The sequence below is a fragment of the Nilaparvata lugens genome, chromosome 8, assembly GCF_014356525.2.
Source record: "Nilaparvata lugens isolate BPH chromosome 8, ASM1435652v1, whole genome shotgun sequence".
Lineage (NCBI taxonomy): Eukaryota > Metazoa > Arthropoda > Insecta > Hemiptera > Delphacidae > Nilaparvata > Nilaparvata lugens.
Genome location: NC_052511.1, coordinates 51,840,899 through 51,868,008, shown reverse-complemented (window position 1 = coordinate 51,868,008; position 27,110 = coordinate 51,840,899). Strand labels below are relative to the sequence as shown.

At 34.5% G+C, this 27,110-nt stretch overlaps 1 protein-coding gene across 3 annotated transcripts in view; it reads left to right on the top strand.

Annotated features, from left to right (window-relative positions):
- The window catches only part of LOC111047555 (zinc finger E-box-binding homeobox 2), a 515,097-nt gene that overhangs the window by 396,320 nt on the left and 91,667 nt on the right, over positions 1–27,110 (top strand). The window contains exon 1 of one of the 3 annotated variants that reach the window (XM_022333330.2): positions 18,947–19,105. The exons of the other annotated variants lie outside the window; for them this stretch is intronic. Within the exon in view, the coding sequence (XP_022189022.2) occupies positions 19,000–19,105 (106 nt within the window). The 5' untranslated portion in view covers positions 18,947–18,999. Of the gene's footprint in view, positions 1–18,946; positions 19,106–27,110 lie in introns of those variants that run through there. 3 annotated transcript variants of the gene reach the window in all.

Here is a 27,110-nt window from a genome sequence, read left to right as displayed (position 1 = left end):
TTACTCTCTCTCTCTCACTCACTCACACTATCTCTCTCTTTCTCTTTATCACTCCCTCTCTTTTCCTCTCTTTCCCCTTTTCCTCTATCATACTTTCTTTCTCTCTTTATTTCTCATCGACTCCTGGTTCTTGCTTTGCTGCTCATCCTCAATTCCTCATCTTCCTTTTTTTTCTTCCCAATCTACAGTAATCATGTGATACGTTTTACCATAGTAGTCCAAACAATGAATGCTCAAAAAAGGGTATAGAGGGAAAAGTTTGGGAGACAATTTTTGATCCCGCAGTTCTGTTTAGGGTAGTGAGGAGGTAAACATATCAAAATTCCCCTACCCTACCCCCTGCGATAAGGAGGTGGGGGTGGTTCAAAGGTGCCATTTTTTGGTTTCTCGCATATAACTCGAAAAACTAGGCATAAATTCTCTACAATATTTTTCTGTGATGATTTGTAATATCTCCAACAGTTTTCGAGATATACGCTCTTAAAAGTGTAAAATTGTTAAAATAACAGCTTTCAATCCTATTTTTCGATGTTTCAGAGCCTAAAATTCTCCAACAATGCATCATAAAAATTAATCCTCGCCTTAGATTTGTAGAGCTATGTTTTCTCTTTAATTTGATGTATTATTTCACTACTTAATGTCTTCCTTCTATTGTTATAGCAGGTTCAATGTGGGTTGTAGCACATTCTCTTATTGAACATGGATAAGCTTCAATCAGTGTATCTTTCAAGGCTGCCATAAATCCGCGATAATCTATATATATAAAAGCGAAATGGCACTCACTCACTCACTCACTCACTCACTCGCAGAACTAAAAATCTACCGGACCAAAAACGTTCAAATTTGGTAGGTATGTTCAGTTGGCCCTTTAGAGGCGCACTAAGAAATCTTTTGGCAATATTTTAACTCTAAGGGTGGTATTTAAGGGTTTAAAGTTCTTTTAGCATGTATATTCTTCTTATTCCAATAACTTAAAATTATAATTGAAATGTCCATACCATATGTTAATATAGAACTATAATCTAGAGAGAGTACCTCTTCGAAACAGTTGTTCTGGTAACTAAATTGAATATTTTGTCAGGTTGGCATTAAGATGAGTTGACTTTGTTAGGTTGGCACCAAGTTAAAGATTGAAATGCATTTATTCAGGACCTCCTAAATATCAATTCATCCAATTAGCCAAAATCAGCGTTTTCTCAGCTTTTCTGCGTTTCCTCACCTTTTTCAATAATTGATGGAAATATATTTAAAAAAAATTCAGTACACAGGTTTAGCTGAGGTGGAAGAATTTTGTTCGCCAAAGATACGCCGATATAGGGCGGAGCCCCCTGGCTAGACGGATATGGCGAGCGAAGCGAGCCTGACGGCTACTTACTTATATTCGGAGCTACATCGAAATATCGAATAATCAAAGTTTATAATGAAGCTTCATTGTTTGAGCATTCAATTTTCAATATTGTTCTTTCCATCGCTTACCTTTTCTCCTACTACCTCATTCTTGTTCATTTTTTGTCGTTCACTTAATAATCTACATGTTATTCACCATTGATTGAAACAGTAAGGTACAGTAAGGACATTATCAACCTAGTTTCAGTACATAACTTCACGACCCTCACACGTACCGGCAATATAGGTGATAGATTAATGACTCCGGCATGTACAGCTATTATAATTGATTTTCTCATCGTCACTCTCTCTCACTCTCTCTTTCTCTCTCCTGCTCTCTGTAACTCATTCTATCTCACTCCTTCTCTCTTCCACTCTCTCACACCCTCTCTCTCTCATTCTCTCTCTCACTCTTTCTCTCTTCCCTCTCTCTCACTCTCTCTCTCTCTCTCACACTCTGCTACTTAATTGCTCATTCAAAATACGTAAATCATCATCGTAATATTGTCATCACGGTTCAATTGTAGGACCGTGTTGAATGGCCAAAACATAAAACATAACATGACAATACCGTCCACCGTATGAGTCATACCCTTATACCTATATCCAACGTGCATCTATGCCAGTCCACATATATTTCTATACATGTATTCATATACGTGTATGAGTGCAAGTCTAGATGTATATATATTTTTGTCTGTATACGGATGATTCAATCGCGAATTACGTTTCAATTAGGGAAGGAAGCCGCGTTAATGGCTGAATAAGAGCTGGTTCAATACCGTAAATCAACTTAATTTCTGGTTTTATTTTCATGGGTTATTGGTTGGTTAGGAATGTTTTTCAGAGATCGATTGGTTGCAGTATGCCAACACACAGACCTATGTCAGTTTCATACTCATTGTATACACAGGTTTACATAAATTCAACATGAATTTCTTCTTAATTCAATTTTTCAATTTATTTTATTTATTAAAAACACACAAAACAAGACAAAACAAAATTACAAAGATTTACGAAACACAAATAAAACACAATAAAATGTTACAAATATAAAAAACCATGTGCTATATAATTTTCTATAGGAAAATTACTGTCCATTAACATAGAATCTAATCATGAATTCGCTTTTCGATATCTTTACTTCAATTGCCCTATCTACTTTATACCTACCCTACCTACCCACTCTATAGGTGGTAAGGAGAGTATTGTTTTCCAGAGGAAATTCTTCCTCTGCTATATGCTGGCTCCGCTACGGAGATTGGCGATCATCAATGCAATCTGGATTTTACTGACTGCAGCTCGGAACAGGGATGTTGAGTCAATGTTGAACAACTCCCTCAGGTTCTCTAACCAGGATGTTTTCCTCTTCCAGGTCGGCGTCTTCCTTCAATCTTGCCCTCCATGAGAAAATTAAGGTACCCTAAGTACAAGTTTTCTGTGCGTTTCAAGGCCCCCTGAGTCCAAAAACATGATTGGTATTTTAAAATTCATATCGTCGCATTTATGTAAAGCCAGAAACGACTGTCATTCGGCAACGTTTTTCTCCTATCTTTCTCCACTGCCATTATAACGTGGTCTTCACTCTAGTTCATTAATTTCTAACCTAACAAGTTTGGAATTTGATACCGTACGTACTTTGTTTGAGTTGTAGATAAAATACTACTAGTGTAAATACAACAGTTTTATATGTTTTTCAAAGCACTTGTGTCTTAACTCCACTCGTGTTTTAATGACCCCTATTATTCTTTATTGATTCATACAACAAGTACATCATCAAAAATGATAGGGAGAGAAAAATATAAGGTTACACATAGTCCGAGATAGGCTAAATTTTGTAGTTGTTAACTTCTCAAAATTTTCAGTTCTTATTATAAAACTGTTGTATAAACTACTATTTCTGTTTTGTCTAGAAAAAATCACTCATATTATGAATGATTGGGAAACGAGCAACAGGCTTGAAGCCCAAAACTGTTGATAGAAGTCACAAAGTTTTTATAGAAATGGTCCAAGAATAGACGTAATGTTTAACACTACTTCTCAACCTCTGTCCAATTTTGAGTCCTAAACATATATGAACCAAAGAAAATATTATAATATTATTGATAGATTTTTTTCACTGTTACAGTGTTTCATTGTAGCTTCACTGTTGTTAAGTATTCATTAAATATTTCAATGGAGAATCACAATTTCGAAAACTTTCTATTGTTTAGTATCTAATTTGAGTACAATATGAAACAAGATTAATGAGATTTTATGAGTAAACAACTTGTTGAGAAGGTGGAATTAAAAAGAGATGTTTTGCTAAAACCTTGCAGGATATAGGATTGCAAAAAATTCCTGGAAGTTCCTGTAAATAACACAAACACAAACAATCAGATAGTTTGGAGAGAGTAGGTGGTCATGAGCTACACACACTTGAGTTAGCAGATAACATTCTGGATATCCGTAGAACAGGACGTGTTCAGAGTTTGCATCCTGTGTTGGATGAAAGTGAAGGAAACAAGCAGTTTGATTAAATAAACTGAGTTAATGAGCATCTGGACATTTGTGTGATAACACAATGTCTACGTAGCGGAGAATTTACTCTCGTTTTGTTGTTTTGATGTCGTAAAATAGTTTTGTGGAAAACAGATTTACTGAAATATAATTTTTTTAAGGTGATACACTCATTTTTTGCAAAAATCAATTGAATGTTTATTTTATTTATTTATTTATTGTATAAAATACTATAATCATAATACAATTATGACATTGGAGGAAAAACTAGGCTAAGCCTGTACTATTTCTCTCCAAAAATTTTGATAAAATGTGAATGTTGTCCAAAAGATAAGGTTATATAGTCACACACTGCTTCGTCACTTGATTTTCGGTCCAGAAATAATGATTTAAAATTTTGAATTTTGAAGGTTGATTTTATACTCTAAATGAATCACAATAAATTATAAACTTTAGAAATATTGCACTTATTTAAAAAATTGAATACAAAATCAAAAACCTACTCACTATTTGTTATTCACAGCTCCAAGATATATTTAGACTGAAATATAAAAGTGTGACAACTAAATAGATAGATTGAATTAGATATTTTCATGCTGATTATGATATATCTATGGTTTGATGGCTTGAGTTATAGCTATACAATGGAATAGTATCACACTGTATAAATTTACTGTTATGGAGGATGATTCTTGAAGAGGTTTAAAAACCCTCAACTCTTTGTTTTTGCTTACTTGCTTACTATTGTATAATTTTTTTGTTTGAATTGGCTTGTGATAAATCCTTTTATAGTGTTGAAGAGTTCTTTGAGAGTGAAACTATCGTTGTCCAAGAATCATGAATTACCACGAGTACAAGATCGTTTTTGAGGATATTTTACAAATGTTGCTGTAAACCAAAAGAGGGGATGTAGTTTCTTCTGAATCCCACGAATTAAACAACTGCCTTATTGAATTGAATGTACATTCTAGTTGAGGCTAGCATTCAACACAATGTAGTCTATTATTGAATCCACAAATATACGGCTCCAGAGCAAACTTCAGTATCTCCTTCAGAAAGGTTCGCCTGCTGAAATTAACCAACCTTCAGTTACGGTGCACACACACACAATAACTCGTTCACAATTGAAATTCGTTTCATAATAAATGATTATACCTCCTCGCACACAGAGTGAACCGGGCTCAAAGTTGAAAAGCGGTAGTTAAGACACGCCAAAGACGAGGGGGCTTTCTCAGAAGATGAGAAAGCTTTGAGGATGGGTAAGTGAAACGTGAAAGGAAGGTGGATGCGGCGGAGGAGGAGGAGGAGGAGGAGGATGAGGAGGAGGAGGTGGTGGTGGGGAAGGAGGTGTAGGAATAAGAAAGGAAGAAGGAAGCAATTTATTATCCCTGTTTAATCAAGTCTGATAACCCACACAGTTCTATAGACTTTATTTGCATACTCTCAAAGGTGTATCTTATGCGCGGCTCTTTCAACAAGAGACTGAGTCTTCCTCTCCTTAGCAAGAACAATCCCCAGCCATTTACCTATTGTTTTATCTTCTTCATCTCTGCATCAGTCTTTCTTACTCCGTCTTATCAGTGTTTGTCTTCTCTTATTCATATAGGACCAAACAGCCATTCTGTCTGTTAGAATTGAAACCGTTTTGGGCGTAAGCCTGCGGTACTCTTGTGAGAGATGAGTGATTCTGAACGGTGAAATTAAATGATTAAATGTCTCACTTAATATTTCTTTTTCCTTTTCCACCTCTTGCACACACAACAGCTTTCTTAGTTTCTGACAGGTCGAATTCATCTTGCTTCCACTTTCCCTAGGGGATCATGATTTTGATTCTTCAAATAGTTGTATTTCTTAATGTTTTGATGTTGATTGTGGGAGGGATATTTTTTAGAGCATTTGAAAAACATTCAGTTGATGAAGTTAGCCAATTTCTCTATGAAATCATTATTTCATTAATTCTTTAGAATATTCATTACTTTATTAAGTTTTAATGTTTATTTTGGTAGGTATATTTTCGAGAGAGCTTCAAAATGCTCTGTTGATAGGGTTCAATAATTGTTGTTGAAGAGTTTCTTCATGTTATATTGTTGTATTGTTATATTGAGATATTTATTTTCAAGATTTTTTATAGTTTCTTCTTTAATACTCTCATGGATCAGAAAAACTGTCTATGAATTTGTCTAGACAAGACAGAGAAGAAGCAGGGAGAAATTAATATCAGAAACTTGGAAACGATGAAGAAAAATGAGAATTGATGAAGTAGAAGAAAAAAGTGATGAAATGTATAGTGAGTGATTGGATATTGGAAATAAGAAAACGATGAAGGAAATGAAAAAAGTTTGGGAAGATAAGGACGAAGAAGAGCAAGGAGGAGAGGAAAGAGAAGATGAAGACGAAGAAGAAGAAGAAATAGATGAAGAAGGAGAACAAGAAGATGGATGAATAAGACAGGAGAAGAAAACAGGAAAATAATAAGAAGAAAGACTATATTATGCAAGAAGAAGAAGTACAATAATGAGAGGAGAGAAAGGAGAAGCGAGAATGAGAAGTAGTAGAAGAAAGAGGATTAGAGGCAAGAGGAGAAGAAGATGACAAAAATTTTAAATTTATGAAAAAGATAAGAACTAAAGGAGGATTTGAAGGATTAAGAAGAATGCGAGAAGAAGAAGCAGAAGAAGAAGAAGAAGAAGAAGAAGAAAACAGGGTAGGATCAGTTATAGAAGCGATCTCAACTCCTTAAGTTTATAAAGAGCTACCAAGAAAGATCTTCCTATTCCTTTAGGTGCTGCTTCATGCTTCTGAGGCGAGATTAACCTTAAACTGTCAGCATTAGGTGAATGGTAACCAGCGATGCTATCAAACAGGAAACGCTGCCAGTTCCACAAGTGAGTCTCACAAATGTCAGCATCCCTTGTATTGAACATCAATGCTTTGAATTCAACTAATTCTGACAGTTTAAAGTGAAATCCACCATAGTGTTATACGAACCAAACTGTCAGCATCCTCTATATATAACATTAATGCTCCCCCATTCATCCAATGCTGACAGTAGGTAGTGAATTTCACTGTATATACCTCCCGTACCGGGCTTTCAAACTTGTTTCAATTCAATTGGTTTCCGCCATAATATTGCGCCAAGATCAACGTAGGAGCACAGAGGAAAGGAAGCCACTCAGGGCTGCTATGTCTTCAATACTGACTGATAATGAGAAAATAAATTGGATAAAACCGACGCGCCCCTAACGTTAAGTGGTTCACTAACTTGAAACTTCGGTCAAATTATTTGGCAGAGTGTAGAGTATTGGCATTAGTGTTGTAGATGGAACCTAACTGATGCCAAACCAGTTGATATGCTTCTATCATGTAACATCATATTCAAGTCATATCTTCATGTTATTCATTTGACAATAATAAATTTATGAGTAGTAAACGTTGATCATTAGCCTATTAGTTGATCAGTAGTAAAATCTGATTTTGATATTCATCTCTATGAATATCCAAAATTCCATATGATATCTCATTTGATCCTTTGCTCTTTACAGGATAATAACTAACAAACGACACTCACTTATTATCCTATGCATAGCACAGAATAAACTGTAATATCATATGAGATTTTGGATATTCATGGAGATGGATATCAAAATCAGATTTAGAAGTACAATAGATTTGATCACAAGGTAGACAATTTTTATTCTATTATTTTAAAATTTCTTCATTTTGATTTCCTCAATAAGTTCCTAAATCTTCACGTTGAATCCTATAAGGTAGTGTGTATTTGAGATTTTCGTAGTTTTTTCCAAGTTTTTACATAGATGGTCATAAAAGTATTGACACTGTAACTTATCAACCTAGAGATAACAAAATATGTACCGAAAGATCATAGAAATTTATGGAGATGGGATGGAATGTGATGAAATGAAACTTTGTTGTATCTACAGAAAACCGGAGAGTTTGAACATTGTGTGAAAAGTAATTCTTGGAAAAGGATATGAAACTATATTTCTTTTAGCTGGCCATAACCGGAGGTAAGAAAGGTTAGTTGCCTAAATTACAGATTGAAGAAAATGAGCAACATAACAATAATGAATTAATATGATAAAATGAATACTCATTACAAAATTAGTATGTAGTTGATAATTTGAGTTTGAGACATAGATACTCAGTATCATAACTCAGTATGAGTTCAATCATAATATACCCTCCGAACAAAGCCGTCGGTCCCGGCTGCCTAAAAAGCAGTCGTTAGGTCATGTCAGAGGCCCTGAAATTGATCAGTTGCGACCTGAAAACTCTGACACCAGATCTGAGCCAGCCAGGTCACTCGATATTATTATTATTATTATTATATACCCTTCTCAAAACATCAATATCCCAATATCAACTGTATAAAACATGAGTAGGCCTACTAAATAATCAACAAAAGACTAGGTTGAAAGCTTTAATAAGGATTTATGTGTGAGTCATAACTTGTAGCCTAATCAATATTCACATTTCATGGAAAAACTCAGTAGTAACAACACAATCTTGCGTCATTTTTTGAAAGATCTATTGACACTCAAATTAGAAAATAAAAAAAATCTCAGTGAAATCTAATACAGCATGATCTCACGTTCTATGACAAATAAGACCGAAGTACACGATCAGAGTTTAGTAGCCACAGTCAAGGAATCTGAAATAATGTTTTATTATAGCTATAGTTGAGGAATCTACAATAATGTATTATTGTATTTATAGTTGGTTACAGTTATGTAGTGGAGTTATACTTGGTCATAGTTATAGTTGAGCATGTTTAACTTCATTAGTAGTGCATTCTTTTGTTCATTAAATGGTACAAAGCAACTTGGGTGGTCGAGTTTCATACCAAAACCGGCTAGACTTATTCGAAAAATCTCTTAAATTGACGTAAATTTTCCGGGTAACTGACAATGGTCATTGTGTAAGCTCTATTGAGATCAGAAAGGTTTGATTCACGTGATTGTTGTAGAGCTCGGTTGATGAGGTCATACTTTGGAGCTGCTTTGTTTTGGAGCGAGGTTTGCTGGAAAAATTCGTCAATATTTCTTCCACGTTTTTCACAAATAGTTGACTGTTTCAGATGATTTACACACGTGGTGGTACAGTTATTGTTTTGTAATGAAAACACTTTTGTAATTTGTGGAGGAAATAATTTTATGTTGATTTTGATTCAAACAATGCATCCAAGGTACTAAGGTTTTGAGATCTGATTCTATGAGAACCCGTTTTCTAAAGTTTCTAACCCGTTTTCTAAGGTATCGCAACTCTTAACTACTAAAAAACTACTCTCCACATTTGAATTGAGATTCTTCATACATAAAGTCCGATTGAACACAGAGCGGTGAAAATTAACTAGAAATATTATGGCCCGGCTGCACAAAAGCCGGTTATATTTTAACCGTGATTAATTTCAAGTGAACCAATCACAGAAGACCATTTTATGAAGACGGCTTCTCTGATTGGTTCTCGTGGAATTAATCACGGTTAAAATTTAACAGGCTTTTGTGCAACCGGCACTATCAGTATTGAATGCATATGATATAGTGAGGTCCACCTTACAACGGCAGTACTTGATTAGCATTGGTGCTGCTATCCTAGTCTATCATTCGACAAAGCAGATAGCGCTTTCCTTTTCTAGCTCCGCATCGTTGTCTGATCGATTCTTAACAATGTAGAAATGTGATTAATTAACAAAATATCTTATCTCAGTAGTGGAAATGTATTATTAAATCATTGAAGAATATAACTTCTTGACGAATAAAATATAATTATTATTAAACGAAAATCCCAATTAAATATTGTAAATCACCCCAAAGACTTCTGCTATTGCAAATATTGACAACAGGGTTAACAGCTAGATGGAAATTCGATGAGCGCTACTACATAAAATTTATTTATCATCCCGGGAAATAATAAAATATAATTATTATTTTTATCAAGAATGTACAGAAAATAATTATTACATGAGATAGGTAGCAGCTGCTTTCTACACAAGGCAGTGGCAAGTCAGAGAATCGGCATCGCTGTTCCATTTTTCTCCACTGCCATTATAACAGAGACCTTACTGTATTTAACATCAATAACTAACTACTCATATCAAATGAACAATTAAAACCAGAGATAAGAATAAATCCCCTGAAAATCAAAAATCCAAATCTTTTTTTAAAAACTTTCAAATCAAAAAATTGATGCCATTTTCAATTGAGTGAATGAATTGTATTTTCTTTGATTAGACCAGAGACAAACTAGTAGTGTTCGTTTAGATGAGACGGGACAACCCAATATAGCATAACTGAAACATAGCCTATGTGCCGGTTGTTAAGTTTTAACCGTGATTAATTCCACAAGAACCAACCAAAAACGCCTTCTCTGTTAGGTTCTCGTGGAATTAATCACGGTTAAAATTTAACCGGCTGTTGTGCAAGCGGCACTATGACTTGTAAAGTACTAAGTGCTCTACACAAGGTAATGAGGGCTCTCACATAAGTGTTAACAGGAATAGTGTTCACTCAGCTTAAGTATGTTTGCTTTTCTCTCAATTTCAACCGCCAATTTTGAATCAAACACAATCTATTTCTAGTTTCGCTTTAAAAAACAGGAGGATGGATTGCCCATACATTCTAGGTCACATACACTTTCAGACAGACAAATGATCGATCCTACAATCCACTGATGGAGTCTAACAACAACAAAAATGTTTCTACTTCCTCTTTGTCTTCTTCTTCTTCTTCTTTCCTTATCTTTCTTCTCCATCTTCTACCTCTTGAATCGCTCTCACATTGATAGATTCTTTCTTATGTAAATTCCATCTACAATCCCACCCATCTCTTGTTTAGAGTCACTATTCCGGTGATGTTGTGATTGAATTGAAAGAAGCTTATTGATTGAAAGTAGCTTTATCAATCAATTTAAGGAAGAATTTTGTTGTCAATAAGGTGGAAGATTCTGGATCACAGTGTTATTTCTGTTTGTGTTCTCATATGTATCAAATACTGAACTTTATTTTTGGCTACATGCTACATGATATGCAATTTATGTTATTCATTCATAGGTTATACCGAACGTCACCCAATTATTTTGTTATCAACATTAGTTTTCTTGTGGGAATTGATTTGTTTGAAAATTAATGTGGATTCCGAAAAGAAGCTTCTTATGACATGAGATTTTTCTTCTCATCCACTATAATGATTCAGCATTATATTTTCGTACACTGTACTTACTCGAACCTCACTTATTCATTTATTTATTGGATAGAGTAAACAATACAGTAGTCGAAAACAATTAATAATTCATGAAATGCTATTCCTTCGACACTATGATAATTTAATTATGTATCCTGACAGACTTGATCAATTTTTTCGAGTTCTTCCACTACTTGTCTAACACTTTGTCTCTTTTTATTTTCAGGTAATTCGACTTCTCACGATTTGATACACATAATGATTGGACGCTCATTGTAAGTACTATAGTACAAAGATTCGATTGCACTAGGTCTCATCCCTGGGAAAACTCGCTGAAGGACATTAAAAGGATAATTATTATTCATCCTTGGAAAATCAGCTATAGTTATTTAATTAATAGTTATTTCGTCGTCTGTTGGTGATGGAAGTGAGTGAGCGAGTTCATGTGTGTGGGACTGTGTCAAAATTATGACTCATCTGTTGAACTTTTGTAATCATTCAATCAGGTACTTAGTGCCGGTTGCAAAAAAGCCGGGCTATTTTCAATCCTGATCAATTCTAGTAGATTCATCTTTTTTAAATGGTCTTCTCTGATTTGGTTCACGTGAAGTTAATCAGGATTGAAATTTAACCGGCTTTTGTACAACTGGGCCTATGTGAGGGAAAGTTTTGCATTCCTCTGGGAATTAATCTCAATGTACTGTTATTAGATAGAACATTTCTGTATGAATTTATATATATATATATATATAATATATATTATATATATATATATATATATATATAATATATATATAAAAGCGAAATGGCACTCACTCACTGACTGACTGACTCACTCACTCACTCGCAGAACTAAAAATCGACTGGACCAAAAACGTTCAATTTGGTAGTTGGCCCTTTAGAGGCGCACTAAGAAATCTTTTGGCAATATTTGAACTCTAAGGGTGTTTTTTAAGGGTGTAAGTTCGTCTTCTAGCATGTATATTCTTCTTATTCTCTTAATTATAATTGAAAAATGTCCATACCATATGTTAATATAGAACTATAATCTAGAGAGAGTACCTCTTCGAAACAGTTGTTAACTGATAACTAAATTGATAATTTTGTCAGGTTGGCATTAAGTTGAGTTGACTTTGTTAGGTTGGCACCAAATTGAAGATTGAAATGCATTTATCGCGGAAAAATTGATTGGGCACTGCTACTTCAATCAGAGCTATTCCTGGGAATATTATATTACTAGCCGTCAGGCTCGCTTCGATCACCATATCCGTTTAGTCTGGACCCCCGACTGGATCGTCCTAACATATGATAAAAATGCTCAAATGAAAAATGATCTCATTCTCGGACGATCCAGTTGGGGTCCAGGGGGCGGAGCCCCCTGGTTAGACGGACATGGCGAGCGAAGCGAGCCTGACGGCTAGTGTTATTATATTTTCTTCTTTCTTAATAATATTTTTTATGCTTTTTCACTCCAGAGCGAAGCTCGGTCCTCGATATTTACAGTAAACAGTAACACAAACAAATAAAATAACAATAGACATTATCAATAAATTCTAATATAAGAAATAAATTCGGAATTACAATATAAAATTGAGCGATTTTTTGACTCAGTAGTCGCGCTTATAAGCTTTCCCTTAAATTAGTTAAGAACCATGCACCTGCTACTCCCGTTGGAAGGGTGACCGCTTGAGTCAACTCTTCTAAATATGATTCATGAGTTGTGAAATCGTATTCCGGTGGTTCGGAACTCACCTAAAACTGTAGGTCCATTCATCTCACATTATCTTTTGGTTGAGAGCTAGTGGGAAGGATATTTTTAATATTCTTTCCAAAGAATGGACATTGATAAGTCCAAAGCTCCGCCAATTTATGTAGATGCGTAACAATATAATTATCTATAGTTATTATATTACAAATTACTTTTTTATATCATATACAGTTCAATAATTATTTTCTTAATTTATATTTTGTAAATTCTTCCATAATTTTGCTGTATTGTAAGCTATTGTATATAAGTGTATAAGCCAGTATATATTGTAACCTACATAAATAAAGTACTCAATCAATCAATTATCATCCGCCTCGATACCCGCAAGCACAAGCCTAGAGCTCATTTGGGCATCATCCTCAGCAAAATAAATGAATGAAAAATAAGAAGATTCGGATTGTATCACACATGACAACAAAGCACAACATTACCAGTATAGGGTGCAGAATACCACCAAACCAGCTGTAAAGACAATCTACCACGTATAGCAAAGGGGTAGGAAGCCACTCAAATATTCCATTTCCAATCCTTCCCCTATCTCCAATCCTACTCACTCTTTCTTACTTGTTGTTTCACCATATCCTCCTTCTTCTTCGTTCTCTCTATCTGTCCACCAGCCTTCTCACTCGTTTTCTATATCTCATCTACTCATCTTCTCTCCTGGCCATTCGTTTTGTTCCTCTATCTCACCCTGTACATATTTCATCTTTCTCAATCATTATGTCCTCATTCGTTCTGCTCCTCTATCTCATTCTTTATATTATATCTATCTTTCTTATTTGTTATCTCTCCCACATACACTTACTTTTACTTTTTCTGTTTGTCTGTTCCTATCATTCACCCCATCCTTCTCACACTCTCTCTGTCTTTTTCACTCATTAGTTTGCTTCCTCCATTTATTTTTCTAAATTTTTACTCACTCTACCTCACTCTTTCTCTCTATCACAGTATCTCTTTCTCTCACTCACTCACTCTTCGTCTGTCTTTCTTTATCTCTCACTCTCTTCCTCTCTCACTCTCCTTTGGTAGAGAGTTAGTGGGAAGGATACTTCGAATATTCTTTCCAAAGAATGGACATTGATAAGTCCAAAGCTCCGCCAATTTATGTAGATGAATAACAATATTATCTATTTTATCTATAGTTATCAGAAATAGTTTTTTTTCATATTATATACAGCTCTATAATTATTTTCTTAATTTATATTTTGTAAATTCTTCCATAATTTTGCTGTATTGTATGCTATTGTATATAGTGTATAACCAGTATATATTGTTATCTACATAAATAAAGTACTCAATCAATCAATCTTCAGTCGTGAAGAAAGAGATAGAAAACGAGAGATTGATGGAGAGAGAAAGAGAAATAGACTAATTGAGAGAGAGACATAGGCAGACATAGAGAGAGAGACAATTGAGTGTGTGACATAGATTAGATTACATTTTTCTCTTAGTTAAGATTTTGTTTCTTAGATTAGATTTATTCTTTAGATTAGATTGGGTTTTTTAGACTCCATACTCTCTCTCTCTTTCTTCCTTTCTCTCATTCTCATTATATTCTGTATTTTTATATTATTATTATGCTACTTATAATTTCTGATGTGCAATGGGTCTGTCTAGACCTAGCACAAAATAAAAACAATTAATCAATCTCTCTCTCTCTCTCACTGCCTCTCATTCACTCAATTACTCTCTTGATTCTTAATCTCTCAATTCCTATATTTCTCTCTCACTCTCTCTCTCTTTCTTCACCTCCTAAGTCTCTCTTCTCCTCTCTACCTCACAACCACGTACACACACGTGCCTATATATCAGCGTGCTTATAAACACGACACGTTCCACTACGCTACATACAAACATGAATGGATGTGTAGGTAGTATTCAGAGGGGAGCGAATTCATTCATAAATTCATGCTTCAGGTGTGCACGCGGAGCGGCGTGCAATTTGTACGTTGTTCGACTCCTGTTTTCAGGATGCGCGAGCGATTTTCAGGAGCCAGGATTTATCGCCAGGATGTGTGAATGTGGCATCAATGTTCAGGTATTCTCTCTCACTCATCCTCCCACTCACACTTCCTCTCTCTCTCTCTGGTTCGATTCACTCCCTCTCTTTATATTTCTCTCTACCTCTTTCTCTTTCTCTCTACCTTTCTCACTCACACTCTCTTTCTCCCTCAATCACTCACTCAATCACTCTTTCTCTGTTTGTTTCACTCTTTCTCTCTCCCAGGCATCAGTGGTTCTTTTGTTTCAAACGGGGTTGTTTTTGTGTTGAAGCTAATGACGAGAAAAAATACGGTATTGTCCGTTTTTCACATGTTCACAGGAATTATGGAGGTTTGGAGGTGTTTGTTTTTTCATTCAGCCATATTCAAGTCATATTTACTGGAATGTTTCAGATTTTCTGAGTTGATTTCTCTCGTTTGATTATCTCATTCATTGTGATGGTGAAGACGTCTTCAACTTACTTGTTTCCAATTCCTAGGACCAGTTGCACGTACGTCTGTTAAATATGGACATTAACTCTGATGACCAAATCAGCGTTTATGTTTTGAAGGGACGGATTCAAGATCCAAAGGTTCGAGGAACCTCACACGTCAACCGAAGCTTATTGTGTGTCAGGATAAATCAGCGTTAGTTTTACGGATTCATTTCTGTTCCACAAAGATCGGTTAGATTTTAATCCCGATTAAGTTTACCGGTTAACTAACCAAGATTTTAATGGCTTCACAATTTGGCAACACTGTTATTCAAGCGACAGATGTTATTATTCTGAACAAATGGCACAAAATTGAGGTTATGTTATTGAAGCGGTGACCATTCAGTAGGCAAGCACCATAAAAATGTTCTGTCTGTCGCTGGTGTCAAGTGCTATCTGCTGACGAACCAGATCGAAAACTAACCTCAAAAATCAGAATCTAATTTTGAATGCTAATATCAGCTAGATTCACTTCTCTATCTTATTAACGGATGAAATTCATACATATATTTAACTCATACTTTGAATTTTGTAATTTTTTATACCAAAACCTACTTGGAAGACAGCTATCAGTAGACCTAATCGTCGTTAGTTGGATTTAATTCCCCATGAATGCCCTGTTGAAAATTTTTTACGTCGATTAGTTTAACCGGCGTTATTTTTTGATTTTTACCTTTGTGCAACCAAATTTTCTTCATTTCAACTAATCACCGTTAAAATGGTGCCAACTAATCAGAATTAAATTTTTTACGCCAGTTATTGCCAGTAATTGTTGTTATCACTACTTGTAATTTCTGTTTTATGCAACCAAAATTCATCGGTTATCGCTAATCTCGATTAAAGTATAGCATTTTATCGTGAATGAACGTTAACCGACGTACGTACAACTGTGGGCTAGTCTATCATCCTGTCATCGATAATTCTCTCCTATTCCTTCAGGAATCATCAAGAATTTTTTTTAATAAAAATCATGACCATTCTGTTTTCAATTTCTTTCACACACTATTTCTCAACTTGTTATCAATAATTCTTCTCCTTTGCAATCATCACCAATTTCCCATTATCCACCTCCATCTGTGCCCCAACCAAACACTCTCCTCGCTCAATCAGTCTACTGACATTCATCCCCATCACTTGCTAACTACCTTTCTCCCTCACTTCCCTCTCTCTCTCGCTCCTTTCTTTTGGCGTTCTATCCCTCTTTCTCCAACCTTCTGACCTCTCCTGCTGTACCTTTACCGAGGAGCGCCAGATGGTACACAGATGTGTGTTTTGATTCTGACTCATCTCCTGTCCTCCTTCACTCATTTTCTCTCTCTCACACTCCCTCTCTAACTCCCTCTCAAACTCTTACTCTCTCTCACTCACTCACTCTCCATCTGTATCACTGTTTCTCTATCCATCTATCTATCTATCTATCTCTCTCTTTCTCTCACACCCTCTCGTGCTCACTCACGCTCGCTCTTTCTCTCTCACAAACTCTATTTCTAACTATCTCTCTCTCTATCTTTTAGACTTTCTCCCTCTTTTTCAGTATCACTCTCTCTCTTCTACTCGTTCTCTGACCGTCCTGCACTTGCTGCTGCACGTTTTATCGCACCTCTTTGTCTTCTGATTTCTTCTGTCCTTTTCTTTCTTATTCGTTGTCCGTGCAGGTCTCGAACCCTCTTCTTTTCAGTCAATCAGCAATGAACCTGCTTCACCCTTCACGAATGCACAACATGGTGTACTGCCCACATGGTCCTCTTCGATCTAACTTTCGTCCAAGTTATGTTGTTCTCTTGTATTGGCATCCTATACTTGTTTTGAGCTATGTTTATTTCTTACGTATCCTTGATCCTTAATTATTCAAATTATGAGACTATGTTATCAATTTCAGATATCTTAGTCTATATAATATTGTATAGTTACAGTGAGGTCCACTTTATAATGGCAGTGTTCGATTAGCAATGGTATTCCAATCCTTGTCTATCATTCAACAAAGCAGCTAGCACTATCTCTTTCTTGCTTTGCTCTGTGGCTAGATCGTCTTTTAACAATGTAGGATTAATTATTAATTAACAAAATATATCATCTTAATCATGTAAATTCATTATGAAATTATTGAAAAATATAATTTTTTGCTTAATAAAATATATGTGATATTTCAAACGAGAATGAACAGTTGATATCACATCAATAAACCTGTATCAACTACCGTCTATAGAAGGCGTTGACAAAACAGAGGATCGGCAATGTTGTTCTCCTATCTTTCTCCACCTATCTTGACACGGTCGTGTGTTAATGGGAAGGATATTCTATATCCTTCTCAGAGAATCGACAATTATTTGTTGAAATACCGCCGATTTATGAAGTTACATCACATTATTATATTATCCTTATTCTAATTGCATTATATTTTTATTTCCATTGAATTATTATTTATACTTTGTGAAAATCGTTGAATAACTAGTATTATCGTCATTTAATGTAAATTAGTGTATAAGCCAGCAAATATTGTAACATACATAAATAAAGAAATCTAATCAAATCCACCGCCATTATAACGTCGACCTCACTATAATAATGTTTCATATTTCACAATCAGAGAGATAATCATATCCATTCTTCAATTCGTATGCTTTACTATCCTTCTTTGTACCTTTGAACTTTCTTCTCTGTAACTTTGAATTTTCTTCTTCGTACCTCGGTTAAATCTGACTAATTTTCTATGTATATTACCTTCGTCTGAATGATCCCTCTTCATTGAACCCCTTGGTTGTTGATTTTGTGCATGTCTTAATGGATGAAAACATTGTTGAATATAAAGTTGGTAACTGCGTACAGACTTAAACACCAGGAACACGTGCATATCGCTTTCCATCAGCTTATATTATACTTATTATATATCTGTATCTTACTGTTTCAGTACAAATACAGCTGAGTATCAGCTGATGAAAAGCGAAATGTGAATATCCCTGGCGCATAAGTCTGTAAGCACCTTATGAAATCCACTGTTTTATGGAAATAGTGATATTCTGTTGAACAATCAATGGTGTCAATATCATTCATAACGGGCAGTAAAGCCAGTGCCTCTGCAGTCACCCTTCCAACGACATTACTGAGACTCATAATAATGTTTCTTTCCTATCAAGTTTCATACAGCTGAGAATTTAGTTGACCCATCAGTATAGAACAATTTCAATCAAGTTACAAAAACTGAATAATGAACGTAAATATTCTTTCCTTGTATCAGCTCTCCCTCTCCGCCAGTAGAATTGAGTGAACAAACTTCAATAGCGTAAAAATCAGACTGATTTCTTGAAAGCTGATTCACATACTGTACCTCAAGTTTGAGCGATTAAATATAATCGAAAATATCATTTTAAAGACAAAAAACTACCTTCAAATCTCCTACTTCAATTCGTCGACCCCTTCCATCAGTAGAGTCAATGAACAAATTCCAAAAATCTCCAGAAGAAAATAACTTAGCAACGTGGAAACCCACCTCCTTCACTTTCCCACACCTGCAACTTTCCACCACCAGAGCGTACCAGGAATCGGCCCCCACCCACTCGTGCATCTTCGGCCAACTTCGGTTGAGTTCGGCAGTGACTCGGGGGTGCCACCCCCGCCTGGTGGGGGAAATCGTGTCGCGAGCAGCGAGCAAAGTGGAGTGAAGTCAGTAGGCCATGGTGGTTAGAAGTGAAAACATGTATTCATCGCCGACAGCTTCCTGCTACGATAGCTACTCGTACCGGCTGTGGAGTCTGGCAAACGTGTGGACCACTTATCAATGTTAGTAACTACATTTTTTTCAATTATTTCTAGAATATTAGAAGTGGAATCATGTGATTTTTTTGTGTTTTACAAGGTTTTTTTAGGGGCACAAGTGATAGCTTATGGATCTTCCTCTATCAATGATCAAGTTTCAAGTACAGTATCGTACTCATCAAATTGAGAACCACATTTATACATCATTTTGGAATATTTACAGGTGTTGTTTTGTGATTTTTCAAGTCTTTCTAAGGATTTTCTTGGGTTTTCACAAGTCTTCAGTTATGATTGTTCAAACTTGAGCTTATGGTGATAGCTTATGGAGTTTGGCTAACGTGTAGACCACTTATTTATCAATGTTACAACTACCTTTTTTCAATTATTTCTAGATTATTAGAGGTGGAATCATGTGATTTTCTGTGTTTTACAAGGGGTTTTTTAGGGGCACAAGAGTGATAGCTTATGGATCTTCCTCTATCAATGATCAAGTTTCAAGTACAGTATCGTACTCATCAAATTGAGAACAACATTTATACAGGATTTTGGAATAATTTACAGGTGTTATTTTGTGATTCTTCAATATTTTTCAAGGTTTTTTGGTGGTTCCAAAGTTTTTAGTTATGATGGTTCAAGCTGGAACTTATGAAGTTTGGCTACATAGTGTGGACCACTTATCAATGTTAGTAACTACCTTTTTTCAATTATTTCTAGATGTTTAGAGGTGTTATCATGATATTTTTTGTGTTTAGCTAGTTTTTTTGGGAGGTACAAGTGATAGAAGTTTGTGATAGAACTTATGGAGTTTAGTCTATCAATGAACAAGATCCAAGTACTGCAGTAGCCTACCATACTCATAATAAGTTGAGAACCACATCTATACATGATTCTGGATTATTTGCTAGTGTTATTTTGTGATTTTTATACTTTTTCCATGTTTTCTAAGTAGTTTAAGTGATAAAAATGTCATTTAGTCTATCAATGATAAACGTACGTATCAAGTTGAGTACCTGTCAAAAACAGTTCCCTTTTCCTGTATCTTAACCGTAATTTAAATTTTTTGTAGATTTGTAGAAGTGTAATCTCGCGATTTCTTGGTTTTCCTTTGGGTTTTCAAAGTCTTCAGTCATGAGGGTGGAAGCTGGAGATAGCTTTATGGTGTTTGGCTGAAGTGTAAACTACTTATAATGTTAAAAACCATCTTTTTCATACAAAACCTTTCCTCTTAGATTTTCAGATGATTAAAATTAAAGTGTTAGTTATTTTCTAAGTTTTTTAGAATTTTTGGGGGTTCAAGTGATAGCTTATGGAGCTAGATCTATCAAATATCAAGTGTCAAGTAGCCACTTATCAAGTTGAGAACCACTTCTAAAAATAATTATTATTGAACAAAAATCCCAATCAAATGCTATAAATAGCCCCGAATACTTCTGCTACTGCAAATATTGATAACAGGGTAAACAGCTAGATGGAAATTCGATGAGCTATACCATACAACAATTATTTGTCAGCCCGGGAACTTGACAATAATTTTAGATAATTACAAATTGTTATATGGTGATTTTCCAATTGAATTGTTTTCCTATCATTATATTGGCTCAGTTTCTCACAAATTCTGGTGATATTTACGATCTTAACTTTATATTATTCTCAATTGTTTGATCATTTGAAAAATTCTCTACTGCCTTCTACTGATGGTAGGTCTACATACTTGTGAACGTATAGGACTCTCATCTTTATCAGTATCTATTCGTAGATCAATGTTGATGAAAACTTTTTCCAATGATCTTTTAGGATGAACGTATGGGACTCTCATCTATATCAGTACCAATATCAATGTTGAAATTTTTTTCCAATGATTTTTCAAGTTGTAGATGATTTTAGTGATTTCCCAGCAAGCTTGTCAATTTCCGAAATTCGAGTGTCAACCTGAATTTTGTTATTTCTGACTTCATGAAAAGTGGTAGAAGTTAACACTTGTGAAATTATAGATCGCCTTACAATTTCCTTCAGAAATAATTATTAATGCATCTGTTTTCTGTTTAACATTTCATCTAACTCTTCTTGATATTTATCAGAAATTCACAATTTCCTTGTTAATTCCTACACAATATTATTCCTAAGTAGTTGATTGAAATATTCGACGCGTAGTCAAGTTTACGTAAAGTTCAGTTGTTGTGATGATGATGATGATGATGATGATGATTGTTACGTTAGATGTTGCCCATCAATGCAACTGAAGTTTTTAAAGAATATTTCAGTTTTTATTAGTAATTTCCTTTCATTATTGGTTCTCATATACTATCTTATTTGTTGTTCTACGGTGTTCATCAATACTCCACAAAATATTCACACTCAAATATATATTTTAATAGGGCTTCTTGAAATTTGATAATTATTTACATTCAAATTCAAATATATTCTTTTTCCGACAAAAACAATTTCTATTTGTTTCGCATCTAGGTTTCATTTTAAACGTATCAAAGCTGCAGATTGCATATATTACATCTCATATCTATCGCTAAATAACTGAACTATTAAAAACACTTTACTTAAATGGGCTACTTTTGTAAAAATTGATAAAAACAATATAAAACCCTTTATTATTAAAAACTTTAAAATATTTGTACATTTATTAATAATGTACTTATTTCAATTGAAAATGACCTAAGTTAGGGTCGAAACTAGTTGTTGAAATATTCTAAAGTTTCAATAATAAAGGGTACTAAAGGTTTTTATTGACCGAGCGAAGTGAGGTCTATGATTCGGCATAGGTTTGGCATTTCTCTTAATGTTTTAATGCATCTGTTTTCTGTTTAACATTTCATCTAACTCTTCTTGATATTTATCAGAAATTCACAATTTCCTTGTTAATTCCTACACAATATTATTCCTAAGTAGTTGATTGAAATATTCGACGCGTAGTCAAGTTTACGTAAAGTTCAGTTGTTGTGATGATGATGATGATGATGATGATGATGATTGTTACGTTAGATGTTGCCCATCAATGCAACTGAAGTTTTTAAAGAATATTTCAGTTTTTATTAGTAATTTCCTTTCATTATTGGTTCTCATATACTATCTTATTTGTTGTTCTACGGTGTTCATCAATACTCCACAAAATATTCACACTCAAATATAGTATTTTAATAGGGCTTCTTGAAATTTGAAAATTTTTTACATTAAAATTCAAATATATTTCTTTTCCGACAAAAACAAATTTCTATTTGGTTTCGCATCTAGGTTTCATTTTAAACGTATCAAAGCTGCAGATTGCATATATTACATCTCATATCTATCGCTGAATAACTGAATTATTAAAAACACTTTAATGGGTTACTTTTGTAAAAATTGATGAAAACAATATAAAAACCTTTATTATTAAAAACTTTAAAATATTTGTACATTTATTAATAATGTGCATTTTTCAATTTGAAAATGACCTAAGTTAGGGTCGAAACTAGTTGTTGAAATATTCTAAAGTTTCAATAATAAAGGGTACTAAAAGGTTTTTATTGACCGAGCGAAGTGAGGTCTATGATTCGGCATAGGTTTGGCATTTCTCTTAATGTTTTAATGTTTATGTTTTTATGTTGCGCATTTACGGCGAATCGCGATAATAGATTTTCATGAAAGTTGACAGGTATGTTCCTTTTTTAATTACGCGTCGACGTATATACATGGTTTTTGGAAATTTTGCATTTCAAGGATAATATAAAAGGAAAAAGGAGCCTCCTTCATACGCCAATATTAGAGTAAAAATCAGACTATAGAATTATTCATCATAAATCAGCTGACAAGTGATTACACAGATGTGTGGAGAAGCCAGTCTATTGCTGTATTTCCATAAGGTCTATAGTTTCAATCAGGTACTTGTGGTTGATAATACTGCGTGAGGTCTACTGTTCACAGAACTACTAGTCAATAATGTACATATTTCAAATTGAAAATGACCTAAGTTGGGGTCGAAACTAGTTGTTAAAATATTTTAAAGTTTTAATAATAAAGGGTACTAAAAGGTTTTTATATTTTTTCTATCAACTGAATTATTCTACGAAATTGTCATTACTAGTTACCACTCATTAATAATCTGAAGAACAAACAATAACTTATCTGATAACTGATCTGATGAGACTAAACAATAACATACCATCATCAGTTATCAGTAGGCTACTCACCACAAATTTCTCCAACAAAAGAATCAATTAAACGCAGAGAAAGTTAATTCCTGTGACTGTTGAGTCAACCTGTGGAGATGGTCCATTGTTTAGATTAGGATCAGTTGTGAGTTGAGGAAGACCCCTTCGTTTCTGGTCCTTGTGATAGGGGCTTTATTACGGCGACCTCTGTGCTCTGATGAGTCATTGCAGGAAAGCGGTAATTCAATGTAAACTCGCACCGCTCTAACTATGTGGACCAATTAACTCAACCCGGCAGACTTTAACCGTTCTCCGGTAGGATTCCAGAATTTGTTTCGAGTTGAAAACGTCCGGTTCCATTGGTTGAAAATTTGAAAAACTATTTCCATTATCGATAGAATTAATAAAAGAAATCTCGAGAAACATTATAGATCTTGGTTTTCCAGGAATAAAATTGTATTTTATTATTGTAAAAATAGATTCCAAGTAAATTTATGTATTCAGACATTATCCGTTCTCCGGTAGGACTCCAAAATTCGTTTCAAGTTGAAAACGTGCAGTTCCATTGGTTGAAAATTCTGAAACCTAGTTCTAGTATTGACAGAATGCGATCTATACAAATTTCGTAAAGTTCATGATTATTGTGTTGTGTTACGAATGTTGTTTCTACCGGGCTTCTATCAAAGTTGTATCAAAACCTTATTTCCTTTATCATATTATAGACTACCAGGTAACCCGTGCTTCACAAGGGACCAATCAATAAGTATACAATCGGAAATCTTGAAGAATTCAAAATAGGTCTATAACCATCCCCGGTAAATGCATCAATATGCAAAATTTCAAGTTAATCAGTTCAGTAGTTCAGACTTGAAGATGCCTCATTCGTGAATTTTCAAATGCATCATATTATAATTGTGCAAATAATTGCATAAATTATTCGTGAAGATACGGACTTCAATCAACGTTGCTGTTTTTGAAGTACAATCCCATCATTTAGAAATTTCAAAAACTAGTACCTACCATTGATACTATAGAAGAATTGAACATTGATATTCGTGAAGTTTGTGATTGTTAGGTCCAGATTAGAATTGAAGATCGAAGTACCCTGTTTCCAACTCTATTTTATTTCTCAAAACATGTTTCAACTATGTAATTTTCAAGTGTGTACATGGTCCATAAATTGACTTAGTCTATATCATTGACAGATAATAATTATTACAGTATTATCTTTAGTCTTATGCTATTCATTCTCTATGCTAGTCATCTAGTTTTTAGATCTAGTCATCTTGTTTCATGATGATCATTTCTCTTTCTCACACTATAAGGTCCTTGTCTTCCCCCTCCCTAACTCCCTAACGATATCATCCACGTTGAAATTCCTCAGCCTGGACCAACAGGAATGTTTATCGTGACTTCTTCTTCGCCTTCGTGCTTGAAAAAGGAACGAAAGGAGTATAGAGAACCGACCGAACCGGAAAAAATAGAATAAAAAATGACAAGGATCGGTCCAGACGCCATTAAAATTTTTAATTGCTCCTTCTTTTTCTCAAGACCGTAAAAGGGATGGGCTGTGCTATGGCGTGAGGTTCACTTGCAGACTGTCAGCATTGGATGAATGGGAAGCATTAATGTTAGTAATATGAGGGATGCTGACAGTTTGATGTGAATCTCACACTATACAGGAGAGCCACACCTTGTTAGAGTTATGAGTGCCTATGAAGAGAGAGAGAGAGAGTGAGAGTGAGTGAGTGTGAGAGAGAAATATGAATGTGGAGTAATATTGATGAGGAACATGATAGATTGATGTAGAGGACAATAATTAATAACTGATGAAGAAGAAGAAGAAGAAGAAGAAGAAGAACGTAGAAGAAGAAGAAGAGCGTAGAAGAAGAAGAATCACAATAATTCACAGAATAAACTTATTATATTAGAGCTGCAAAGACGAAAAATTCACAGCCAATACGGCTGATTGTCACGGAAAATCAACATCAAGATCAGAGTTAGACAACACACAATAATTAGACAACTGTTATTTGTTTTCTCCAAGATCGAGAACTCACTCATGTTAAAAAACTCAGTTCACGTTTGAATGTGTATCCCATAATTATGATGATTTATCCAGTTTCGTGATAATCTGATAAAAAAATTTCTCAACTATTCTAAAATTGATTTTTTTCAATCAAAAATATTATAATTTCTTCAGCATTATTCAGTTCATTTAATTTTCAATCACCTATTAAATTTGTTTTTCAAATTGATACTGATGGGCACGCATCATAAAAATATTGAAACCCTACCTTATAGAAATAGACACGGCCAGACATCTGTGTAATGCATGCAATGAATAATCCACTTGTCAGCTGATTGATTATGAATAATTCTGTAGTCTGATTGATCCTATCTTCAAAGTAGATGATATACATAGTGATATCAGAGTATGGAGGAATTCCTTTTCTTTCCAAATTATCCTAAAAATGCAAAATTTCAAAAAACCTTGTGTATACATCGACGCGCAGTTGAAAAAGGAATATTCCTGCCAAATCGCATCGAATTCTATCAACGCGTTTGGCCGTAATCGCGTTACAGACAGACAAAAGCAAATCGAGTTGAAAAATAGACCTCACTACGTTCGGAAAATATTGTGTATTGTAAATATCACGTATTTTCAAGCTCTTTGACTTATTGAATTGTGAATTTATTGAAAGTATTTTACGATTTCATTTATTTCGCCATCCAATTGGTAGAACTTGAAGCTGCTGAGTATCTGTCACGTATCCACGCGTATTTCATTTTCGTGAGCTGATGATACCTGTATCATCTAGTTTATTTACAAATAGGCCAACTGTTACCGTACAATAACTATTTCAAACATTCAATGAAAACTTTATAAATAAAACTAAGGACCTCTGCTACTGCAAATATTGACCAAAGAACTAAATATAGCAAGAGGAAATTTGAAGAATGAAACTGTCCAAAAATTGCGCCCAGACCTCCTATGCTTATCTTATATATCTGTATCTTACTGTTTATTTACAAATACAAATATAATAAACAGTTGAGCTGTGTTTACACCAAAGTTATTAACAAAATGTTTATTTCCCGTCCTTATAGATACTTTTGGATTGAACATAACTTGACAAACATAGTCAAGTTATGTTCAATCTAATCGAATCTATAAGGACGGAAAAATAAACATTTTGTTAATAACTTTGGTGTAAATGCAGCTTAAAGGTAGGCGCACACAGATCGTCATCGGACGGACGGCACGCATCGGACGGATCGGATGATTAGATTTGATGCATTGTTTTCAATTGGAGTGCGCAAAACTATCCGCATGCGGATAGGTATGAGCACTCCAATTGAAAGCAATGCATCAAATCTAATTATCCATCCGTCCGATGCGTGCCGTCCGTCCGATGACGATCTGTGTGCGCCTACCTTTAGAGTGTTTATATATGAACAATATAATACATATTTGTAAATAAACTGTAAGATATAGATATAATAAGCATAGCATCAGATGAAGGAAAGTGAAATTCGTGTGTTTGTGGCGCATAAGTGTGTACGCAATTTAACATTATCAAAGTAATAAATTATGAATATAGGACTATCTCATGATCCGATAAAGAATATAATCAGAATACACAATCGAGAGACACATTTTGGAAATTATCTTGATACTTAACATTCCAGAGCCTGATAATATTAGCTTTTCACTTTTGAAGAAAATCATTTCATTTTCATTTATACAGGCCCATTAACCCATTAGTGTTCTGATGCATTATTTTCTGACCCCAAGCAAAGAGGACTTCTATACTATATTGTTTATTCTATGCCCCAAGGTACAAAACATAACGCTTATCTACCAAGGACATTAGGAATAAGATATC